This window comes from Puma concolor, chromosome C1 (genome assembly GCF_028749965.1).
Source record: "Puma concolor isolate L17-30 chromosome C1, mPumCon1.1.hap2, whole genome shotgun sequence".
Lineage (NCBI taxonomy): Eukaryota > Metazoa > Chordata > Mammalia > Carnivora > Felidae > Puma > Puma concolor.
In genome coordinates, this window is record NC_141674.1 from 14383883 (window position 1) to 14407783 (window position 23901).

The following is a 23901-nucleotide window of genomic DNA, read 5'->3' on the forward strand; positions in this document are numbered from 1 at the left end:
CCACATCTGTCAAGCAGGGCTAGGGAAGGCACCCGCGTCACGTGCGCTGGTGGGAGGAGTCAGTGAGCTAACACGCGTGGCAGACTCCTTGACCCGGAGGTAGAGGTCACCGGCGGGGCACCAGAGACGTGTGGGCGCGGGCAGCACGAGTCCAACGGCAAAGAGCCCGGGCCCTGCCCGCTCCCCCCAGGTTCACCTGGCTCGACCGCTCGCATGCAGCCTCGGTTTCCACACCTGTACAATAGGGCTACCGTCCCTGCCTCACGGGACCGCTATGGGGACGGGCGACATAAGGTCTGCAAAGCAGGTACAGCAGCACCTCACACACGCCGGCTTTCTTACTGCCACCGTTGGAGCCCAGCCCTGCGCTAAGTTCTACAAGTCAGCTGGCATTTCCTTAGGGCCATGGAGAGCGGAAACCCTGTGACACCTCAGGAGTTGGCCCCGCCCGAGCCAGACGCCCCCAGCCGCTGCACCCTGGTCCCCACACGGGACAGGCCAAAGGGCAGGAGGGCCGCCTGGCCTTCGTCGGCTTGGTCCACCCCAACAGGAGCTGCCTGCCTGCGACGGGGCCAGCCCCTCACTCCCTGCTGGCTCAGGCTTGTCCGCCACCAGGAGCCACCGCGGACCACGTCTGGGTGGGTGGCTGATGCGGGGCTGGTGCGCAAGGGCTCTGCCCGCGGCCCGGCAGGGAGAAGGCGGACCGCGCAGGCCTCTGCCCGGAGCACCTGGGCAGCAGCGAAGGGAACTCACTGGCCAGCGGCCTCTCCTCCAGCAAGGATTTTCAGCACCAAAGCAATGCTAACTACCTCCAATTACCCAGAAGAGGACGGCACTGCTTTTTTTGTGCTGTGTTCCTGAAGTGATAAAGAGCTGCGCTCTCCGAAGCCAGAAGCCGCCTCAAAGACGGTCTGAGGAGGGAGGGGGTCTGAGGGGCGAAAGAACTGAAGACGGTGGCAGGGGTAGGACAGGAGGGAACTAGTATTACATGAAGGCCTACGAGGCAGCAAGCATCTTACCTGTGCTGCCCCGGAAGGCAGGGGACTCCCCCCATCTCGTGTAGGAGAAAACTGAGGCACAGAGAGGCTGAGTAACTGGCCTGAGGTCACACAGCCAGTATACCGGCAGCAGAGCCTGGCCTCTCTGGTGCCAAAGGCTGCTGTGCTCTTGTCACTGTATCCCACTCAGGGGCTCCCCAGGGCAGAAAGCGGGTCTTGCCAGGGCTCTGTGGTGTTTAAAGGGAATTTCACGCAGGAGGACGTTTCTTCTGACCCTTTGCACCTCTGATGCTTCTGGCAGAGGGAGACTGGGCACGGTGAGGCACAAAGTCACTTCTGTCCTTCACCCCTTCAGGGAACAGCGACCCTTAAATAGGACGGCGACCCCTGGACACGGTCAGGAGGCCTCGCTGTGGTCCTGTGGTTTCCTGGTCTTGTCACTCAGCCTACCTCACCCCACAGGGAAGTGGACAGCACAGCCCTGGGCCTGGTTTCAGGGCCCGGATCCACGACCTCTGGCTCCATGAGCCCATTCTGTCAGGTCTCAGTTTTCCAACCTGTGATTGGGGATGCCCAGTACCGACTACACAGGCTGCCATGAGGTTCGCATCATGTGAAGCTGGTCTATCAGGGAGACAGATGACCCAAGGAGCCTCGTGTGGCGCTGGGGGTAGAAGCTCTTATCTGTCCCGGGAAGACCGTCTCTCTAACCAGGAACCATCAGTCTTGTGTATGTGTGAGTCTAGAAGGTCCTTTTTCTCGGGCCAAACGCCAGCCTCTGAAGCTACCAGTTAGGAAGGCAGGGGGTTGGGGCGCCTGGGTGGCTCGGTCGGTTAAGGGTCTGACTTCGGCTCAGGTCATGATCTCGCGGTTTGTGAGTTTGAGCCCCGTGTCGGGCTCTGTGCTGACAGCTCAGGGCCTGGAGCCTGCTTCCGATTCTGGGTCTCCCTTTCCCTCTGCCCTGTCCCCGCTCATGCTCTCTCTCTCTCTCAAAAAAAAATAAAAAATTAAAAAGTATATATATTTTAGGAAGGCAGGGGGCTGCTCCATCCGTGTTCTTCTGGGGGGTTAGGACTTGTGTGCGAGCGTCCTGGGTACTTGGGGAGCAACGATGTAAGCGAGGAGGAAGTGGCCCAGCAGCACGGCGGCAGGCTGAGCGAGAGGCTCAGCCAAAGGACACAGCCCATGGGCTTCAGTGGTGGCAGTGCCTGAGAAAGTTCTGGCCTTAAGTGTTTTGTGCAAGAATATTCTCCTGTGCTGCTTTCAGACCTCGGGCAGGTTTCAACAACCATGCGGCCCTGAGTGAGCTGTGCGCGAGGGCAGGGTCCAAGGTGCCCAGCTCCATCCACCATCCAGGTGAGGCGTGGGTGTCGGGTGTCGTGTCGGGTGTCGGGTGTCGCTGGGGAAGCTGGAGTCTTCCAGAGCGCCCCTCCCCCCAGGGACTTTCAGATGCCCCCCCAGGGGTCTGCTTTGTCTGCTTTCGGGTGCCTGGTGTGGAACCTGGGAAGCCTGGGCCACGCCTGGGAAGTGCTTGGCACCTGACGCCTGGGGCCAACCATGTAACAATCAGATGCTCGTTCTTGTTCTCAGGGGCCCCTTGCATCACAAGGATTTTCCCTGGCTGGAGGCGGCCTGTGGATGTCGCTGCAGCTCAGTGCCCTCGCCTTCCTGGTAGCGAGCCCCTCTCCCACTGCCGGCCACAGCTCTCCGAGCAGGGGCGATACCCACTGGCTTCAGACTTGGGGTTGAGTCCTGCTTGGCCATGTTCCCACTGTGTGACCCTGGGCAAGTTCCTTAGCCTCTCTGAGCCTCGGTGTCCTCATCTGTACGATGGGGACACTGGTACCTGCAAAGGCTGAGTCCAGCTCAGAGCTGGACGGCAAGTGCCCCACAGACAGCTCCCTGTGACAGGCATGCGCAGGTGGATGAGGCTCCTTCAAGCCTGGCAGGTGGATCTAGAACCTCAAGTTAGGTTTGTCCCACCCCATCTCCAGCAAGAATTCTTTTGAGCCATCTGCGCTCTCCATCGAAGCCTAGTCTTAGATGTCCAGAACCACTGGGGAGGGAGGGGTCTGTTCAACCGTAGACTGGCAGGCTACCGGCAGGCTCTACCCCGAGAGACTGATCTAAAGGTCTGCATTTTATTTTTTTCCTTATTTACTTATATTATTTTTCCTGGTGTCCCGTGTGTGTGCGGGGTGGGGGGGGGGTGTCCTACATTTTAAATAACCTCCCCCTCTGATGATTCCAAGGTGGGTAGTCCTTGGAACACACTTTCCCTGCCCTGCATTCCACAGTGTCACTGCCTGGCAGTTGGGGACGTCTGCTGTGGTCAAGCCCCAGTCCCCCCACCTGCGCCCTCTGGTTGCTCTCCTTACTTCTGGGGGGAACAGTCTGTCCTGACTAGTACCTGGGGGTGGGAAATAGGGGGAGGGCACCAATGTAGGGCCAAGAGCATGGCTCTGGAGGGGCACATCCAGGCTACTGATCGCCAGTTGTATGACAAGAACTTTTCTAAGCCTCGCTTTTCCTCATCTGTGAAATGGGCCTAACCATGGTGGCCCCTGGGGCCGTGTACGGAGCTGGTGGCAAAGCTCTGACACAAAGACGGTGCCCGTAAACAGGCGCGATGACCTCTTCGCAAGCAAATTCTTATGACCTCCCGGCCAGTGGCCCTGGGGCTGGCGGTGGCTGGGCTGGAGTCCCAAAGCACCCCCACTGGCCGACGCAGGGCCCTAGGCGGGACGGGCGATACTCACGACAGAGGACAGGTCCACGTTCTCTACCCTCCTGTCCTGCAGCAGCACGGGCTGTAGGCCGGCGACGCGGAGCTGCACCGAGGACGTGCGGTACACGAAGCTCAGCAGCCAGTCCCCCCTGCGGGCAGAGAAGTGGGGGCTGTCAGCCTTGGGAGCCCCAGCTGGCCCTGGACAGCCTGGCGGGACCGGCACGTTTGTGGGAAACCGGGGCCCTGGCCGCACACGGCGGGGCACGATGGTGGAGCAGTGGCCGCCTCTTTGGGGGTGCTGCCCGCTCTGTTCGTGCTCGGTCCCCACTGCCGACAACTGTGCCTGGCGCGCAGTGGTGGGGTGTGTGCTGGGTGAGGGAATGAGGGAGCCAGATGAGGTTCTCACAAGTCAGCATGTGGCTTTGGAGGGGGCTCCGGCTTCCAGGGTGGCTGGTCTGGGGCTCCACGAGAGAGAGGCAGCAGGGATCCTCCTGGTGTGAATGGGCTGCGGGGGGCTGGGGGTCTACCCTGCTCTGTGGCACGGAACTCTGAGGTCTGGGTTCCTGTCTGTCCAGCTCGCCCTCTGAGTCAGGCCCGGCCCAGCCCACAGGCCTCCCTGCTCTCACTCATCTTGGAAGAGGCGAAGGTGTTTGTCCAGGCAGGTCACGCCCTGGGAACTGTCCTCCACCTTCAGGGGTGCGGGGAACCCTGCTCCCGGCACCCGCATCCCCAGCCACACACACAGTCCTGAGGGAAGAGAACCCTGGACCCCATGCTGCCTGTTTCTTCAGGTGCAAGGGGCACCATCTGTGGGGGACATGGTCTGAGGGGCCCACGAGACGGCCTTCCCCTCGAACCCCTGACTTTGTCCGGCTGAAGCTGGGCCAACCAAGAGCAGTGCCCTCGGCCTCGGTGCTCAGCAGGTCTGTGCAAGTGGACACTCCTCGCCTCCCCTCTGCATCCAGGACTTGCATCTAACTTAGCAGACCTGGTTGTCTTTTATTTAGACTGATTCTGACTCTGGTTCGTACGGCGACTTGAGTCCGTTATTTTTGCGTTCTTACGTGGAAGAAGGGCCCCCGTGCGGTGCGAGGGAAGAAGGGGTCAGAGTCAGGGGTCCCTGCCCTGTCTCTGTGACTGCTGTCTGGGGCCCAGGGTTTGGGGGAACTCCCCAGGCTCCCTCGTAGGTGCTCTCTGACCGCATGGGCGCTTGTGTGTTTACCACCCCGGAGACCCCCGGACGGACCGGGGTCCAGAGTCGAGGGGCCCCCTACAGACCTTCCTGATGTGTCCCACACCCGAGCTCACCGGCCTGGATTCCCTCTCCACTGCCATCCTCCTGGTCCCTCAGGCAGAAACCAGCAGGGCAATGTCTTAGGCCCCCTTTTCCCCGATGACCAAGTCACCACAGAGTCCTGCTGACTCTTATTACCTGCCCCTGCACCCATCCCGTGTGCCCCAGCCCTGAGATCAGGCACTCCAGTCCCCAGGAACCAATGCAACGGCCTTCTCCCCGCTCTCCCTGCTCCTGGCCTCACCTCCCATGTGCCACTGCGGCTTTCCTTAAACCCTCATCTGACCACTGCTCTTCTCTCTGAGAAGCCGACTGTGCCTCCCCGTGGCCTCTGGGCCTTCTCTTCTAGAAAATTCCTTTTCTCTCTCCAGAGAGCAATCCTTGCAAGTCCCAGGGATTATCTTAATATTGAGGGCCCGAGAAGCACTGTCTCTAAGCACGGATGACTAAGGGGAGAAGAAAGATGAACTCAAGTTGTTGTTTTGCATTGATCACGACTTCCGAGCATCAGATACTGGGTAGGAGGGTGGTCTGTAAATATTTCTGCTGTAGACAGTTTTAAATGAGTAAAGTCAGCCTTAGTCCTTCCAAACTGTTTCTGTCTTAATGATCACAACACTGTACGTAGAACGTTGACTGCACTTACTTGTTGGTACACATTTAGGGACAGAACAGGAACATATGTTGGAAGGTTCTGTATCTTCTAAATTGTGCTGAGCAAACCATAGGGTCTTCACTGGCATTCGGGACTCTTCTCCATCTGGCAGCTGCCTCTCTCGCCCAGGGCGGGCCGTGATCCTATGCACGGGACCACACAGAGCCAGGCTCAGGTCCCACCTTGTTACTCGCTGTGTGACCTTGGGCGAGTTGCTTGCCTCCTCTGAGCCTCAGTCTCCTCACTGCATCTTACTTCCCAGGGTGGGCAGGAGCATACGCTGAGGTGGCACATCACGTAGGTGGCGCCCACACACGTGAATCTTCTGGAAGCATCTGGTCTGATTACGCCTCCTGCTGTGGGCCTTCTTGCTTGGCCTTGTCTTCCAGCGTCTGATGGGCTCTTGTCCATCCTTTCAAAATTCAGCTTGGACATCACCTCCCCCAGGGAGTGCTCCTGAGGCACCCCTCCCCCCACCCCTGGTATTATTAATCCTTTGTGCCTCACGTGCCTGGTATATATGTTCCTTTGGGGACGTTAGTCCCATGCCTTCTGTGTGTCCGTTCTTGGGTCTTTTTCCTTTTCTAGGCAGAGAGCTTGCTGCTGACAAAACTGTGCCTTAGTGCTGTATTCTGAGCTGGATCAGTGCCCCCTGGTGGGGGCCCGGCGAGCCAGGCTTCAGTGGCCCTCCAGGCCCTGCCGATGTGCCAATCATGACCGAACTCTTTTTTTTTTTTTTTTTTTTTTTTTTTTAAATTTTTTTTTTTTTTTTTTTCAACGTTTATTTATTTTTGGGACAGAGAGAGACAGAGCATGAACGGGGGAGGGTCAGAGAGAGAGGGAGACACAGAATCGGAAACAGGCTCCAGGCTCTGAGCCATCAGCCCAGAGCCTGATGCGGGGCTCGAACTCACGGACCGCGAGATCGTGACCTGGCTGAAGTCGGACGCTCAACCGACTGCGCCACCCAGGCGCCCCTCATGACCGAACTCTTGATTCGCCACCACAAGGCCTGTGGGAGGGCTGCCTTGGTTGCTCCCAGGCCTGGAGGCCACATGCAGGCGGGCGTCCCCACTGCGTCTTTTCCCATCATCCCCTCCTCACGGGGTACTCGAAGCGGCGACCGCGAGAAGCGCCCCGGGAGGCTCAGAATGAAACCCTCTCACCGTGGAGTGAGGCAGGCCTGCCTGAGTTCATCTCCTGGCTCTGCTGTGTGACCTTGGCAAGGCACCTGACCCTCTCTGAGCTTCGGTTTCCTCACAGTACCACTCGCCCTGGCTAGCTTCCGGGCAGTTCACGAAAGCCCAGCCAAGCGAACAGATTTGCAAAGAGCTTTATTAGTGCATACGATAGAATTATAAATGTATGCTGTTTGGTAGTGTTGCCCTGAAGCTTCCCCCACCCTTTCCCTCCACCCATCATATTTAAGTAGGTTCAATGCAAGTAAAACACCTTTGGGGGCCAAGAATATAAAATCCTGGTCGGTGCTCAGTTTAACCAAGAAACCATAGTTGTTGTTTTGTCTGTGTTTCGCCCCCTTCTTTCCTGGATTTCCTCCTCCTCTTCCTTTCTCTAGAGAGATGGCTCAGGATCCCACAAAATAATTGAAAACCAAGCTTATTAGCCTCAGGTTTGCAGCAGAACAGATGAATTTAATACGTTTTTGCTGCTTTCATATTGCACCCATGCAATTTTAGTTCTTTCCCTTTGCTGTTTATGAAAAACACCGAAAAATCATGTGCTGTGTGAACAAGCCCCGTTATTATAACCGCTACAGTTTATTGGGCACCTACTAAGAGCCAGTGTGTTTCCTAAATAACGTCGTTTAATCTCCCCAGAACCTCTGTGCAGGAGGGACTGTTATCACCACTTCACAGGTGGGAATACTGAGATTCAGAGTTGTTTGTCCAAAGCCACCCAATAGGTACGTAACTGGCAGAACCAAGATTTTAACTGAAGGCTGCCTGACCCCCAATTGAAGCTTTGTCCATTCATTTTCTTCTCTTGTTTTTAAAACTATCCTTACTGGGGCGCCTGGGTGGCGCAGTCGGTTAAGCGTCCGACTTCAGCCAGGTCACGATCTCGCGGTCCGTGAGTTCGAGCCCCGCGTCAGGCTCTGGGCTGATGGCTCAGAGCCTGGAGCCTGTTTCCGATTCTGTGTCTCCCTCTCTCTCTGCCCCCTCCCCCATTCATGCTCTGTTTCTCTCTGTCCCAAAAATAAATAAACGTTGAAAAAAAAAAAAAAACTATCCTTACTTAAAAAAAATCAAATTAAAGTCTCTTTTATGCCTGACTTCCAATCTTTAGGGGTGGCCACCGTTACCAGTTTCCTTTGGGCCTTCTGGACCTTCCTGTGTATGTACGGACATATAGATACGCATATGCACACACACAAGTTTCTTCCCTCAGAAGTGGACTCACGATATGTGAGCTGTGCTTGCTTCCCCCCCTTAACTGTTCTCCAATTCGTGGTCATTTAGATTGTTTTAAATTTTTAATTAGAAACGAAGCTGCAATGTCTCTCTATGCACATCCGTTTCTGTGTGTGTGTGTGTGTGTGTGTGTGTGTGTGTGTGTCCCTGTCCAATAGAGCAGGATCACAGAAGTCAGAATGTGTGGGATCAGAACATCGGCACATTAAAAATTTTGATGGATATGGACAACTGTTCTCCATAAAGTATTTACTAAGTTCAACTGTGGCCAACAGCGTATGGCAATGCCCATTTCTCTACATCTTTACCGACACTGAATGTTATTCATGTTGATAAATGGTATCTTACTGATTTTATCTGCATGTATTTCATTAATGATGAGGGTGGCATCTTTTAAAAAATTTATCGACTGTATTTATTCTGTGAGTTTCTGTGTAGATCTCCTTTGACTATTTTCTTATTAGGTTTTTTTATTGATTTGCATGAGCTCTTTATATATTGTGGCTCTGTCTTTTGTTTCTTTGTTCTTCCTACAATATCCTAATTCTTTTCTTTTTTTTTTTTTTAATTTATTTAGTTTTGAGAGACAGAGAGAGACAGAGCACAGTGGGGAGGGGCAGAGAGAGAAGGAGACAGAGACTACAAGGCAGGCTCCAGGCTCTGAGCTCTCAGCACAGAACCTGACGCGGGGCTTGAACCCACACCACGAGATCATGACCTGAGCCGAAGTCCGATGCTTAACCGACGGAGTCACCCAGGTGCCCCTACCATATCCTAATTCTAAGAACTCAGCTTACAGTACGAGTGATAGAGCCAAACTGATTGTCAGAACTCCTGTGTCCTGACTAATGCCCTCTATCTGTGCCTGAAAATCGTATTTATCTTTAGCTCTGAACTACCCGGTCGTTGCTGCAGCCTCAATCATCAAAATGATAAAGACTTTTCGAATCTGTTCCATTTAGGTTTGGGTCCTACTTAGGATGGTTGGGCTTAGGTCAAAATTAAAATTAAAGTTAACTGGCTTCACGACTTAACCTGAGCTTCAGTTTTCTCATGTGTAAAACGGATGAACGCAGTAACACCACAGGGTTCTGGGTAACATACTTGTAAGTCTAATACTTGTTATATCCTTCCCCCTCATATTGTATCTTTTTAGTTTTGACTTTTTGCATAACTGTCTATTTCCACATGCGTCCTTTCCACCGGACGTGAGCCTCTCTCCTCTCGCCCATCTTTGTGTTCCCATGCCCAGCTATGGTCTCGGGCACCGAATGCCAGATGATCCCGAGTTGCCCCAACCTCAGCTTGGAACCTCTTCCTCCCTGAAACATATTACTTAGAATTGGGAATTCAACGCTTTTCTCTCTCTACACTTTGCCTGGCCAGTGATCTCTGCTGTCCCCTGGCTTCAGTGGCAGCTGGTGACCCCACTGGCCTTCACTCCAGCTGACTTCTCTGAGCTCCATGCTCTGTTTCCAGCTGGCTGGTGGAATGGTCGTGTCCAAAACCCAGGGATCAGCTGCTTCCCTGAGGCCTATTTCCTTGTTTTCCAAACGGCTGTATGTTAAGTTGTGTTCACGGAGCCCACAACTAGTCGGCCAACCTTCCTGTTTCCTATACTCCAAACCTGTTCTTCTGGGCTCAGAATGTCACCTTCTGGTCAATACCCTGTGCTTTGTATCAGGACCATAAAATGCAGGTCCCTTGTCGAAAATCCTTGGAGGACCGTGTTTCAGAATTCAGGGTAATGTTTTGGGTTTTAGGGAGGTGATCCAGCTTGTAGCCCGTGTGTCACATGATCTCCCTGTGAGGTTTGGGGAGGGGGGGTGGCCCAAAGTCACCCAGCCCAGAAGCCCAGCGGGAGGAGTCAAGCCTAGCAATCCCTCTCGGCAGCTCAGGCCGCACGGAACCTGGGGGAAAGCCTTTGATTTTACAGCTTCTGGAGTTTGGTGTCGCAGACGAGCTTCCAGATGCCTGATCGGAGCTGCCTGCTTTCCTATTTTCCTTGCTGGACGCTGGTTCCACGGGGCTGGGGCATGTTCCTTATTGCAGCTGGTGTGAGGCTGGTGCTCACAAGTCTGTCGAATGAATATCCCAAGGCTGGTGGTCCCGGGGATAAATAGTGACACCCTCTGTCAATCACAGAGCATGCGCGCCGCGTGCAACTCTGTGGATCACTTAACTATCGTCACACCCTGGGGGAAGTTACTGCTATTACCCACCGCCCCCTTTTTCCAATGGAGAAACTGAGGCCAGCATGAAGACCCAGGTCCGGGCGATTCCAAACCACCACTCTTCAGTACTGTCAGCCCGTCCTTGGCTTCATTTGGCTGATGGGCCTGGGACCTTGTCAGGCTGACCTCCTGCGGTCTCCTCTTCCCTGGAGGCTGGGGCATGGCCTTGGCTGAAGCCCTCGAGTCCTCCTTCTCCAAGCTCCAACAAGTAGGGGGGGGTCCCTTGCAGCCTCACGGCCGCCAGCCTTCACGGGCCCCCACGTCCTGCCGAGGGTCGCGGCACGGTGTGGGGACTGGCTCCTGCACTGTCGCCCTGCCCCGCCTGGAACGGTGCTCTGAGAGCTCGGCCCCCCGCACTCGCCCACCCCTTCCCGCACGGTGCACCTGCAGTAGCCGTTGATGATCCTCCCAGACACCACCTTCCGGAACGGCTCCCAGTGCTTGGCTTCTCCTTCCACAGGTGCTCCCAGCAGGACGACGTCCTCAATGATCCCTTGGCAGTCTGGGAAGAGACCCCAGAAAAGGCTGTCAGTGTCCCTGGCCACAGTGGGGCCTGGAAGGGGGTCTTCAAAGTGGCGGAAGAGGGGGATGTCTCTCTCTCTCTCTCTCACACACACATACACACACACACATGCACACGCAGTAGTGGGGGCTTCCAGAGTGTGGCCCAGGCCATGGGCTTGATCTAGTCCTGCAAAGCACCATTACCGCTATCTTATTTATTTTTTGAAAAAGATACTCTTTTATTTAAAAGTTTATTTATTTATTTATTTATTTATTTATTTATTTATTTATTTATTTTAATGCTTACTTATTTTTGAGAGAGACAGAGACAGCATGGGAGCGGGGGAGGGGCAGAGAGAAAGGGAGACAGAATCCGAAGCAAGTTCCAGGCTCCGAGCTGTCAGCACAGAGCCTGACGCAGGGCTCGAACTCACAAACTGTGAGATCGTGACCTGAGCTGAAGTCGGACGCTTAACCAACGGAGCCACCCAGGTGCCCGTTTATTTATTTTTTTTTGAGAGAGAGAGAAAGTGGGGGAAGGGCAGAGAGGGAGAGAAAGAATCCCAAGCAGGCTCCTCACTGTTAGCACAGAGCCCGATGTGGGGCTTGAGCTCACGAACCGTGAGATCATGACCTGAGTTGAAACCAAGAGTTGGACGCCTAACTGCCTGAGCCACCCCGGTGCCCATTAATGTTTATTTTTGAGAAAGAGAGAGAGAGGGAGAGAGCTGGGGAGGCACAGAAAGAGAGGGAGACAGAGGATCCAAAGCAGGCTCTGCTCGGTTAGTGCAGAGCCCAACGTGGGGCTTGAACTCCTGAACCACAAGATCATGACCTGAGCCGAAGTTGGATGCTTAACCGAATGAACCACCCAGGCGCCCCCCATTATCCCTATTTTAGAGTTAAGGAAAACTACATTTTCAAGATCACATGGCTGGCAAGGGACACAGCCTGTGTTGGGACCCAGATCTATTTCCACCACCCATGAAGCTCCCAGCCAGCCAGGAACTCGGAGGGGACGTCTTCCTTTAGAAGGGACGGGTGAGCCCTGGATCATCACACACACCAGGGGGGAGACGCCCACGCAGCAGTTCCCTGGGGCCTGTGCAGCGTGACGGGAAGGCAGGAGGGAAGGGAAGACGGGGCGACTGGGTCCCCAGGACATGGGATACACTCATCAGCTGCACTGACCAAATGGTTCAGAAATATTTTAGGCAGGGTTATTCCAAGTGCGATTCAGACCAGGGCTGGCCCATGGACTGTTTGTCCCATAAATACAGAAAGAGGGAAGAAGCATCTCCGCCCACCCCCCCACCTAGCAGACTAGAACCCGTCAGTTCAGAGCCAGCACACCTTGAGCAGCAGGGCTCCTGACCAATGAGAGGTGCACATGCGCCACCCCACCCCCACAGGCTCTGTCACTCTCCGTCCCTTACTCTGATGTGGTCTTCTTCTGGTCACCTACCACCTGTTGATGTCTGTCTGGGTTCAGTGAGGCCGGTGCTCTAACCGCCTCATTCTCAGCTGTACGGCAGGGTCTGGAACAGTGCCTGGCATATGCTTGGTGCTCAGTAAAGATCAGTAAAGATCAGAGTGAATGAACGAAGAGTAAATAAAGTGCCGTCCTCAGGAAGGCCAATATGTGCACTTTGTAGTTGCAAAGCCCTGGGTTAAAATCACGTCTGAGTTTGGGACTTGGGCCAGGTCACTTTTCTGAGCCTACAAGTGGGTAATGACAGTGGCCTTGAGGGTCTTTATAAGGGTAAGTCACAACGTGGGGAAAACCCAGCACAGGGGATGCACAGTGGAAATTAGAGTGCTCTCTACCTGCCCTGCGCTCCTGCCTCCCCACATTCAGCTCTTACGATTCTGAGTTTCTGCATGTCCCGGGAAGCTACACGCTCAGTGTCACTCCTGGGGCGTGTGCCCAAGAGGGACAGCTCTGCCCAGGGTGCCACTCTCCTGATGAGTGATGCTGGACCGGTGGCTTCCTCTCTCTGGGCTCCGGTTTCTTTCTTTCTTTTTTTAATGTTTATCCATTATTTAGAGAGAGAGACAGAGAGATAGAGAGACAGAGTGTGAGTGGAGGAGGACAGAGAGAGAGGGAGGCACAGAATCGGAAGTGGGCTCCAGGCTCCCAGCTGTCAGCACAGAGCCTGATGCGGGGATTGAACCCATGAACCATGAAATCACGACCTGAGCCAGAGTTGGACACTCAACCGACTGAGCCACCCCGGTGCCCCTGGGCTCCAGTTTCTAACCAGAGTGCTTCCAACTGTCTTCTGCTTGGGATTCCACGTCGGCGTTGGTCTGAATAAAGGGTTCCAGGCTAACAGGTGTTTGGGAACCCCTGTAGTACCAAGTGCTCCTCTGGCTCTGACGTTAAAAGATGCCATGGCACAGAATTCGCATTTCACTCCTTCTGCTTCCAGGGAGATGACAATCTGGCAGAAGGACTTACAACTTCAGTGAGCTGGGTAAGCATGTGCTGGGCAGGAAGCAGGCGCCCCTCGAGAGAAGGGCTATTTTGGGTACTTACATTGCTGGCAAGGCTGTGGAGAACGGGACTTTATTCTAACCCCTTCCCTTGGCAGATGAGGAAACTGAGTCTCAGAGGGGATGGGATGCGCCCAAGGTCATGCAGGTAGTGAGAATAAAGCTGGGACCAGAACCCAGACTGCGCGGGTCCTTGGGGCCGTGCTCTGTGCTGTTTGCACTAACGACACGAAGCACAGTGACCGCACGTGGGTTATCGTTGCTCCCACAGTGCCACACGGTTGTGGACCCAGGGCCGGAGCTCTGCAGCTCTCTCTGGGGGCTGGCCGCTCAAGGCACCTGCTCCGCCCTACAGCATCTCGCCTTCCCCCGAGGGCTGGGACCCCTTGTGGCCAGCAGCGGTAAGGCGGCATTCCTGATGGGCGGCTGATCCTGGAAGTGGCTACAAGAGAACTGTTAGGAAAAGCCAAAAAGCTAGTTCCCCGTGACCTTGAACTGAGACCGGTAGTTGAGCTTCATAAGACAGTCGCGGATGCGGCCAAATCGCGTCAGGGTGGGCAGTGAGCTGGAAACACATTTACTTTGTCCTCAGACTGATGCCACATCCAGGCATGCTCCTTCCCTTCTTCAAAGAGGGTCTGCTCGCGTTTCAACAATAGCCAAATTATGGGACGGGCCCAAATGTCCATCAACTGATGAATGGATAAAGAAGGTGTGGTTTATACATACAATGGAATACTACTTGGCAATGAGAAAGAACGAAATCCTGCCATTTGCAGCAACGTGGCTGGAACTTGGGGGTATTATGCTAAGTGAAATCAGTCAGTCAGAGAAGGACAGATATCCTATGTTTCCACTCATATGTGGATCTCGAGAAACTTAACAGAGGCCATGGGAGAAGGGAAGGGGGAGAAAAGTTACAAACAGAGAGGGAGGGAGGCAAACCATAAGAGACTCTTAAATACAGAGAACAAACCGAGGGTGGTGGGGGGTGGGGGAGAGGGGAAAGGGGGTGATGGGCAGGGAGGAGGGCACCTGTTGGGATGAGCACTGGGTGTTGTATGGAAGCCAATTTGACAATACATTATATTCATAAAAAATAAAAAATAAAGAAGTTTGAGAAGCAAAAAAAAAATAATAAGTAAATAAAGAGGGTTTGCTCTCTGCGGGGCTGCAAACTTGGTGACGAGCCGCGTGGCATGGCAGGCCCCCGGTAAGGCGCAGGCGTTAGCTAAGGGAAGTCGGCAAGGATAACTTCAGACCCACCCAAGGTAAACCCTCTACGCCAGGCCCTCACCACCTGCCCGTTCCTGGGAACGGGGACGGTCCAGGAGGGAAACCTGGGGCGAGGAGAAAGAGGCCGCTGGCTGCTATAGGAGATGCTGCACAGGAAACACGTCAGATGTCATTGCTCAGCCCCAAAGCCTGTAACACCAGCAGATTTCATGCTTCCAGGCAAAACAGAGAAAATCCTCACTCAGGAACTATTCGAGGGTCAAGTCGTGTCTTCACTGCCTTTCTGCAGGGACAATGAATGTTTGCTGAAACACGTTTGGATTTACTCCTCTCGCAACCTCTGCTTCTCTTGCGAATTTTTACGGTATGAAGATAGTTCTCTGGCTTTACAAATAGACTTCTGGGGCGCCTGGGTGGCTCAGTCGGTTGAACGTCTGACTTCGGCTCCGTGATCTCATCGTTCGTGAGTTCGAGCCCCACCTCGGGCTCACTGCCGTCAGCACGGAGCCTGCTTCAGATCCTCTGTCCCCCTCTCTCTCCCTCCCCTTTTGTGTGCACATGCTCTCTCACTCAAAAATAAAATAAAACATTAAAAAACCCCCAGGGGCACCTGGGTGGCTCAGTCGGTGGAGCATCCGACTTCGGCTCAGGTCATGATCTCGCGGTCCGTGAGTTCGAGCCCAACATCAGGCTCTGTGCTGACAAGCTCAGAGCCTGGATCCTGCGTCTCCCTCTCTCTCTGCCCCTCCCCCGCTCATGCTTTGTCTCTCTCTCTCTCTCTCTGTCAAAAATAAATATACATTAGAAAAAAGAAAAAAACCCAAATAGTCAGACTTTTAATATAAAGGAGGGCAGGGATCCAACATGCGTTCAGTGACTCTCCAGTCAGGGGACGCAGGCTTTCTAACATTTAAAGTTTTCTGTATGATACTAATATCCTGCTTTGTTAAAGCTGGAGGCCCTCCACCCTGTTATAACTCTGGCGAGAAGGAAGCTCTGAGCCTCCAGGAGTTCAGAAAGAAGAGCTTTGCCAGTCATGTCTTACCTCCCTGCTTCTAGTCCTTTCTGTCACTCGCAGGTGCGGCAAAAAACATTTCCTTCCCACACTTTCTTCGTTTCCACCTCTTATGTTTATTCTTAACACGGGAGCCCAAGTGATCCCTTTAAGCGCAAGTCTTAGGCACAAGGCATCTTTCGGGGGTGATGGAAATGTTCTAGAATCGGGTGGCGGTGATGGCTGCACGACTCTGTACATTGACTAAAAATCACTGAGTCGTATACTCAGAATGGGGGATTCTGTGGTAGGTAAATTATACTGCAGGAAAGTCAGATCATTTCACTCCTGTGCTCAAAACTGTCCTGTGGGACCCATGTCCCCTGGAGCCATGTCCCCTGGAGCCACAACGACTTGACCTGGAGCCAAGTCATTGTGACAGCTCCCAAAGGCCCAAGTGACCTTCCCCATGCTTCCCCCTTGGCTGACTCCCCTCCAGCCACACTGGCCTTGCCGTTCCCTCTTCCCAAATGCTCTCCCCTCTAATATCTGCGCCTCCCTACTTCCCTCCCCTCTTCACTTAACTGCCACCCTCTCAGAGTAGACAAATGCACCTCACCACCCCATGGGCCCCACCTCCCTTCTCCGATTTCTTTTTCTCCATTGCACGTAAGACTACCTGACTTCCTACCTGCTTTACCTTTAAAAACCTCATTTCTTGGGGCGCCTGGGTGGTTCGGCTGGTTAAGCATCCAACTTCAGCTCAGGTCATGATCTCACAGTTTGTGGGTTCAAGCCCCGCATCAGGCTCTGTGCTGACAGCTCAGAGCCTGGAGCCTGTTTCAGATTCTGTGTCTCCCTCTCTCTCTGCCCCTTTCCCACTCACACTCTGACTCTCTCTGTTTCTCTCTCACTTTCTTTTTTCTCGCTTACTTATTCTAAGTACACAAACTTTAAAAATAAAAAATAAAAATAAGTAAAAATAAAAACCTCACTTCTAGTCTGTCTCTCATTAGCACACGGGCTCCCCAAGGGCTGAGATTGGCTCTTTGTGCTCTCTCGTGAGCCCCCAGTGCCTGGAACAGTGCCTGGCACAGAAGCTGTGCTCAACAGGTATCCGCGTTGAAAGTGAGCAGCGCAACTCAGCAGTATGAACCCTTCGTGTTGAGGAAACAGGCACAGAGGGTATTTCCTCTTTTCCTTTTCTTTGTTCTCTCCTGGCACTATTTCTTCCCGGCAGCTACGGTTGGGGATCTCTGAAGACTGGATAAAAGCAAACGAAGAGTACTAACCGAGGTGAAAGCAGACGGAAATGTCTTTACTGTTCTCAGCCTTTTAGTGGCTCATTTCTAGAGCCGTGTTCTGGGGGACGGATGCTACTGAGCATGACTGCAGGCTGCAACGGGGCAGAATAGTGAGTGGTCCTTCTAAAGCTAACGCTGCCTCAGTCTCCCTCCCCTGGCCTCAGCACGATCCACAGGCTCAGAGTAACCCGCCTCCCCGCCTAAGAAGAACCTGACGTCAGCTGTATTTAGAAACTCCCTTGTGTCTGGCCTACAAAAGGCTCAGGGTGTCCAGCCCCTTCATCTAATTCCTGGTGCAGCTCAGGGGTGCCCAATCCCTGGGGGCAAAGGTCCAGAGCGACTCTGAGGGCCTAAGACACTGCACAAGCACCAACCACTGTTGGCCAATTAAATGCCTCACATGGGGGCGCCTGGGTGGCTCAGTCAGTTAAGCGTCTGATGCTTGACTGCAGCTCAGCCCATGACCTCACAGTCACGGGATCGAGCCCCGTGCCAGGCTCGAGCATGGAGCCTGCTTAACATTTCTGTCTCTCTCCCTCTGTCCCTCCCACCTGTAAAATTAAAAAAAAGAGAGAGAGAGAGAGAGAGACAGCCTCACAAAACACACACATCAGGTGTCGTCATTTTAAGACTGTAGGCAGATGCTGTGGTGACTCACAGAATTCCTGGTGATGATAGCTCTTGGCCATTCCATATCTCCTCAGCCAGGAGACACTGAAGATATGACCGCTGCTGTGGGCAGGTCTGTGAAGACGTGCGCCATTAGAAAGGGCCCCTGGGCTCAAGAGGGTTGGGAATCACCTGCCCGGGGAAAGCCGCCTGGCTTGTGGCGTGAGAGAAACCCGTGTTCGAATCCTGGCCTCACCGCTGCCTGAACGGAGGTCAGTTATTTAATAATGCGGATTCTCAGCTGCCTCATCTGTCAGAGGGAGATAGAGAAGGTAGTAATACTGATAATTGATAATATTGATAATAATATTGATTTCCCAGCGCTGGTGTCAGGCCTTGTGTTCGGGGCACGCGGCTCAGTCCGTGGGGTCAACTCCACGTTCTCCCCACACGGTCAGTTTGGTAATCGGGGTGGGGGGGTGGGGGGAATGGGGTGTGCGAGGCCCTGTCTGTGCAGACGGCCCGGCCGCGTATAGAAACACTAGCGGCAGGCACTGCTGTGGCTCAGCGGCGTGGGTCAGATGGTGGCAGGAAACAGCAGCACTGGCCCCTCGGAGCAGAGCCTCTGCAGGAAGCGGCTGAAGGGCTGTGAGCTATGGTCAACCGCTTCCTCAGTTACTTTTCTTTAAGCAAAGTTTGTCATGGTGATAAGACACATGGAACATAAACTTCACCATCTACCCATCTTTAAGCGTATGGTTCAACAGAGTCAAGTATATTCACTTTGTCATGAACCATCCTCACTTTTATCAACCGGAAATTAGGTCAATCAGTGTACATCCTGTCAATTACTCTTCTCACACTTCTGGCAGGTCGCACTGGACTCCTGATGGGAGGCTTTCTACGGGATGCTTTTTTTTAAAAAAAAGTTCACTTATTTCTTTTGAGAGAGAGAGAGGGGGGAAACCAGGGGAAGGGCAGAGAGAGAGAATCCCAAGCAGGCTCCGTGTTGTCAGCACAGAGCCCGACACGGGGCTGGAACTCACGAACCATGAGATCGTGACCTGAGCCCAGGTCAGACGCTTAACCGACTGAGCCCCCCAGGTGCCCCCACACAGCGGGCGTTCTCAAAGTGAGGCAGGCCTCTGTAGGGCTCTCCAGGTATTTCCACACAGCCCCCCCTAAGAGTTCGCAGAAATCTCATCAAGCGGCTGGAAAGGCGACATCACACGCTCTCCCATGCCTATCACGTTGTCAATAATGAGATTCTCCTGGGCTGCAAAGACCAAAGGATCTCAAACCTGAGAAGCAAAAAAAAGAAGCATTTTCTCCCTCCTGGCAGGGGGTCCATGTGTGTAGGGAGAGATAAGGCGGGAAACGAAGGAGGAAATTATCTCCCAACCACGGGTCCAGAAAACAGACCTTGAAGGAAATGATATGAACTGCGTCGAACACGAACAAAATCCATTCCGAAGATATACACACACGCACACTATAAACACACAGATGGAAGCAGCCAAATGGACAGGGAGGGAGATGGGTGGCTGGGCAGGAAGGGACTGGAAAAGGGAAGCTCTGACCGTCCCCAGGAATGAGGTTCACACTGGAAAGAATCGCTTCGGGGAGCCTGTCTGGATACACTGTAAGGATCCAGGATGAATTCTTTAGAGAAGGAGTAAACCTGCATCCCGCCTTTGACTTGGCTGTGCAAAGTGATAAGGCTAGCACGACCATTCCGGGGCCCTGGAAATGAACCTGCCCGAACTCTCGCCGCTCTCGACCAGGATAAAGCAACTGGTGGGTGCGGTTCCATGTGAGGGAAATAGATCACGTCATATGTGATGTCTGCTATCGTGAAGACGGAAGAGCCAGCTGACCGAATGACAGTCCGTTCTGCATGTCAGCTGGTGACAGCTCAGAAACAGTTTTCAGCCAAGTGGGAGCTTAGGGACTCACAGGCCAGGATGCTGAGATGTATCTGTGTGAGCTTATTTTATTAAAAAAATTTTTTAAATATTTTTGAGAGAAAGAGGGACAGCGAGCGTGAGCGGGGGAGGGGCAGAGAGAGCCGGAGACACAGAATCCGAAGCAGGCTCCAGGCTCCCAGCTGTCAACACAGAGCCTGACGCGGGGATCAAACCCATGAACTGTGAGATCACGACCTGAGCCGAAGTCGGATGCTTAACTGACTGAGCCACCCAGGGGCCCCTGTTTGTTTGTTTTTAAATAATTAATTTTTATATAAGCTCTGAACTCAATGTGGGGCTTGAACTCAACCCTGAGATCGAGAGTCGCATGTTCTACAGACTGAGCCAGCCAAGTGCCCCATTCACTGCTTTCTGAAGTAGATCCTTGAGTGGTTATTGCAGCAAAAGTCTGTTACAGGTAAAAGTACTCGGTTTGAAAATATCTGTGCTCTTTTCTCTTGAATGATACGACCGTTCTTTTTCTTTCTTCTCTGGCTTCTATTGTTGTTTTGTGAGGTCTCCACAGTCTAGTCGCTCTTTTTCTTTGTAAGCAATCTTTTTCTTCTTCCCTTTTAAAGTCTTCTCTTCATCCTGGCAGTTCTACAATCTGACTATGGTGGGTGTGGGTGAGATAGTTATCCTGCTCAAACATGCTTCTTGAATCTCAGGAATCAATTCTGGAAAATTATCAGCCAACAAACTGCATCTCTCCCCTTTTCTCTTCTTTTGGAGCTGGTATTAGGCAACTGGTAAGCTCTTAACTTCCCTCTCCATCTCTTGGCTCCTTACCTCTCCATGGTGCACTGTCGGTAATTTCTTCACATCAAAATTTCCAATTTGCGATCTCTCTCTCCAGCTTTATCTAATCTGCTATTTAACTCATCCAACTAAGGTCATCCCAATGACCTTGGTTTTTCACTTCTAGAAGTTTCATTTGATTTATTGTCGAATTTCCCTGTCTTTCCCCACCCCCACCAGTGTCGTCTTCTTTTGCCTTATTTATGTTTTAATTTAGGTCTTTAATAATTGTAAACCTACTTATTTTTTCAGAGGGTGCTCCTTCAAACCATTCTGTCAAAGACTGAGGGTCTATTCCTGGTGTTTGTTGTTTCTGTGACTTTCCCACATGGTTGGGCTTTTCCTTGTGCGTTTCAGAAGTCTGGATCATGGGCTCATCTTTAAGTTGGTCTTACATGTGGCCTGGATTGAGGACCTATTTTCTCCAGAGTAGTCTGGTGTCAGGTTTTTGACCTGGGGGTTCCTGGATCCTGCAGGTAGTATAATCATGACCCCTAAATCCCAGTGATACCTTATCCCGTGTCTCTGAATTCCCCAAAGAAACTTTTTTTTTTTCTCTCTCCAGTCAGGGCACATGCTTACTCTTCCTCCCTGTTTCTGCTTCCTCCTTGTTTCTCATCTCTGGAAATTTCCTTTATTTTTAGGAGTGCTGCTTTACAACTCTTTATTCCATTTCGAAATGAATAGCACAATGATTGCTGGTGAGGAACAGTCAGGGAAGACAGTGTTGATCAACCTGCTTGTGGCAGTAATTCTGTGTGACAAACCCCGCCATCTCTTTGAATGAGTGGCCTGCCAAACAGCAGAGCCCCGGACTGTGGAATGGCCAAGACCCAGCCGCAGCCTGTGTCTTTGAACATCTCTGTGAGCATGAGTGTGCATCCACGGACCTCTTAGGCTAAGCCCAGTTCACAGGTAATGACACACCATGAACTTGGTCTTCCTCCTCTCTGCCAATGATTTCTCCATATGAGTCTGCCACGTGGCAGGGGCCTCTCAGTGTCCTCTGGGATGCCGTGGAATTCTCAGAAACAACCCCATCTGAGTTCCCTTGCATTTTTAAAATGCGCCACACCACCTTGCTTGTGTATAGTTTTGGTCATTTTCAAAAAAGGGGACTTGTCCCTGACGGGATCCAATTTTTCTTTCTTTCTCTTTTCTTACAAGAAATTCTTCATCAGACCATTTCCTCCTGATTTTCATTTGAAAAGCACAAGGTCACTGAAATAGTAGCCCATTTCTGGCAGCTGCTGCCAGAAAGTCCAGTCGTGCCTGGATGAGCAGAGCTTTTGCTCAGATAGCGTGTAAGCAGGGGTCTGAGGCTGGCCCTGTGCTGTCCGGCTGTGGGGGTCGGGACTAGAGAGCACCTCTCCATGTGCCCATGTCCTCATCTGGAAAGTGGCCCGAGAATCCCTCAATTGCAGGGCTGTTGGGAAGGCTCCATGGGATAGGGTCTGGAAACCCCTGTTACAGTAGGTATTCACTGTTTGGTAGTTCCTTCCCTTTGTATCTTCGGTACCTAATAAATGCCAACAAAAAGGATGTAACTGGGCGGCATGCGAATTTCTCGTGAAGCAGGAGCAACCGCTCGGCTTTGCACCAGCCCTCAATGGAAGGCAGACTGTAGGCCCTCCTGGGCCAGCACTTGCTGGAACCCACCCATCACTGGGCATGGAGGAGCCCTTTCCCTGTGAAATGTGTGGCCCCTCTGAAAGTCACCACAAGATGGTACTGTGGTGCCCACAAATGTATCTACAGGACCCGGCACTACTCCAGGGACTTCCTGGAAATGCTCAGCTGAAAAATTAAAGGGACGAGTCAAGGGTCCCTGTGGGCGGTAGACAGAGGACCGCTGGGGGAGTCTTCACTTACATCTGTGTGACTGTGGACAAGTTCCCTGGGCTCTCTGAGCCTGTTCTCTTGAGCACCAGCGATAACACGTCTCCCTCTCCCAGGCTGGCTGGGATGGTTGGTGACACTACATGGGAAGGGTCTGGCATGAAGGACACTTGGTCAGCTGGCTTCACGTGGTGCAGTTCACCTGGCCCCAGGCCTGGGGAAGCAGAGGAAAGAGGCCTCCAGGCCACACAGAGGGACGGGTGGGTGCAGCCTCAGGTGGGAATGCTGAAGGACGGGGAGGGAGTGTGGTTGGAAGGGAGGTCCTGTCTCATCCAAGATCTCGCCGGGTGGGGCTGCGGTCTGGCTGACCTCGGTCCCTGAGCCCTGTGCAGGTCATGGCACATGGGAGGTCCTCAGCAGGTCTCTGCTGACCGACGGACACAAAAATGCAGCAAGGGAAAGAAGCACCAATACCAAAGCCTCAAGGCAGAGCCTGCATCCGGGTCCCATTCGACAGGTCAGGTCCCTGAGTTCTGGACCCTGCTCACCTCTCCAGCCTTACTTCTCCCAACTTCCCAGAGAAACCCGGGATCCGGCTGCCTGCCCTCCCCTGACCGTTCAGCTTCCTACCTGGGGATCTTCGCTATTGCCAGTCCTGGGATCTGAGGCATCCTGTTTTCCTCACAGCCTTTCAAGGCTCATTTTTTTCTTTGAGGCCCGCCACCTGCTCCCTGAAGCCGTCCCTGCCATCTGGAAGGAAAGGCTCTCTGCTCTGAACTGCTTCATGCTTAGGCCCTTGCGATGTGGCATCTGGTACTGTTATTTATGTTTTAAGGCCGGCATCTATTCTCTTAGCCAGACTATCGGGCAACTTGAGGGCGGCAAGCTTATCATCAGAAGAAGCATAAGAGATACGTTCACGGGAAAAGGTTTAGAGTAGGATTCACCTGTGTTAGCATCCCAGCTTTGCTGTGTGTAATCCCAGATTACTAGCTGTGGGCCCTTGGACAAGTCACTTAACCTCTCTGGGCTTCTGGCTCCCCATCCTTAAAAAGAGAAAATGCAATACCTGCATTTCCAGGTGTAGTAATGCCCACACCTTAACACTGAGATGGGTTCTGTTCCCACCTGGCACACAGTAGGTACTCAATGCGCCTCAGCTCCCTTCCCGGCTCCCCATCTTGGAAAGATGCTTTCTTGTTTTCGAGATGAAACTGTTCTCTATCAAACTTCAGCAGAAGAATGTGGCCGGCCGAACCAAAAACCATGTTTTCCACTGCTCTGTAAGCCGGTGATCCAGGCTCAACAACAGTCCCTGAAGCCTCAGTCTCCGGCAAGTGCCAGATGACAAACGGAAATGCAGCTGGGGACGTGTCGCCTGATTAACAGTCTCCCAAGTACCCAGCTGCTCGGGAAAGCTCAAGAGATCATGATCTCCAGACCGAGTTTCCAAAGAAGCCCCTGCTCCAACCCTCCCCATCACCAGGAGGCACCTTGGGAAGATTATTCCCAACCACGACATTGCCCTCATGGTTCTGGTTTGTAACTTCCAGTCGTGACCTTCCTAGCGAGGCAAAGGTAGAGACGTTTGAGGCTCTGAACCTGTGCGCCCAGCTCCCCAAAGGCGAAGATAAGCTGCTCTCAGACAGAGGAAGTGAGGGTGAAACAGAGGGTCTCGTTACCTGTGCAGCTGGCATCTCCATGTCCCCCCACGGAAGTGAGAAACAGGCAGTTGTGGCCTTATTCACAGCTCAGTTACCGCAACTGGGTCATCACAGGAGAACTTATAACAGTAACAGCGACAAAACTCGTG

General features: G+C 53.0%; 1 protein-coding gene across 4 annotated transcripts in view; it reads right to left on the minus strand.

The window, feature by feature from the left end:
* Nucleotides 1-23901, minus strand: part of TMCO4 (transmembrane and coiled-coil domains 4) — a 95639-nt gene that overhangs the window by 4184 nt on the left and 67554 nt on the right. For 3 of the 4 annotated variants that reach the window (XM_025935346.2, XM_086715860.1, XM_086715859.1), the window contains 2 exons: nt 10726-10843; nt 3758-3875 (listed from right to left, as the gene is read on the minus strand). In XM_025935346.2, coding sequence (XP_025791131.1) covers nt 3758-3875; nt 10726-10843 — 236 coding nt within the window. Of the gene's footprint in view, nt 1-3757; nt 3876-10725; nt 10844-19648; nt 21769-23901 lie in introns of those variants that run through there. The other variant, XM_086715861.1, reaches the window with a different exon arrangement.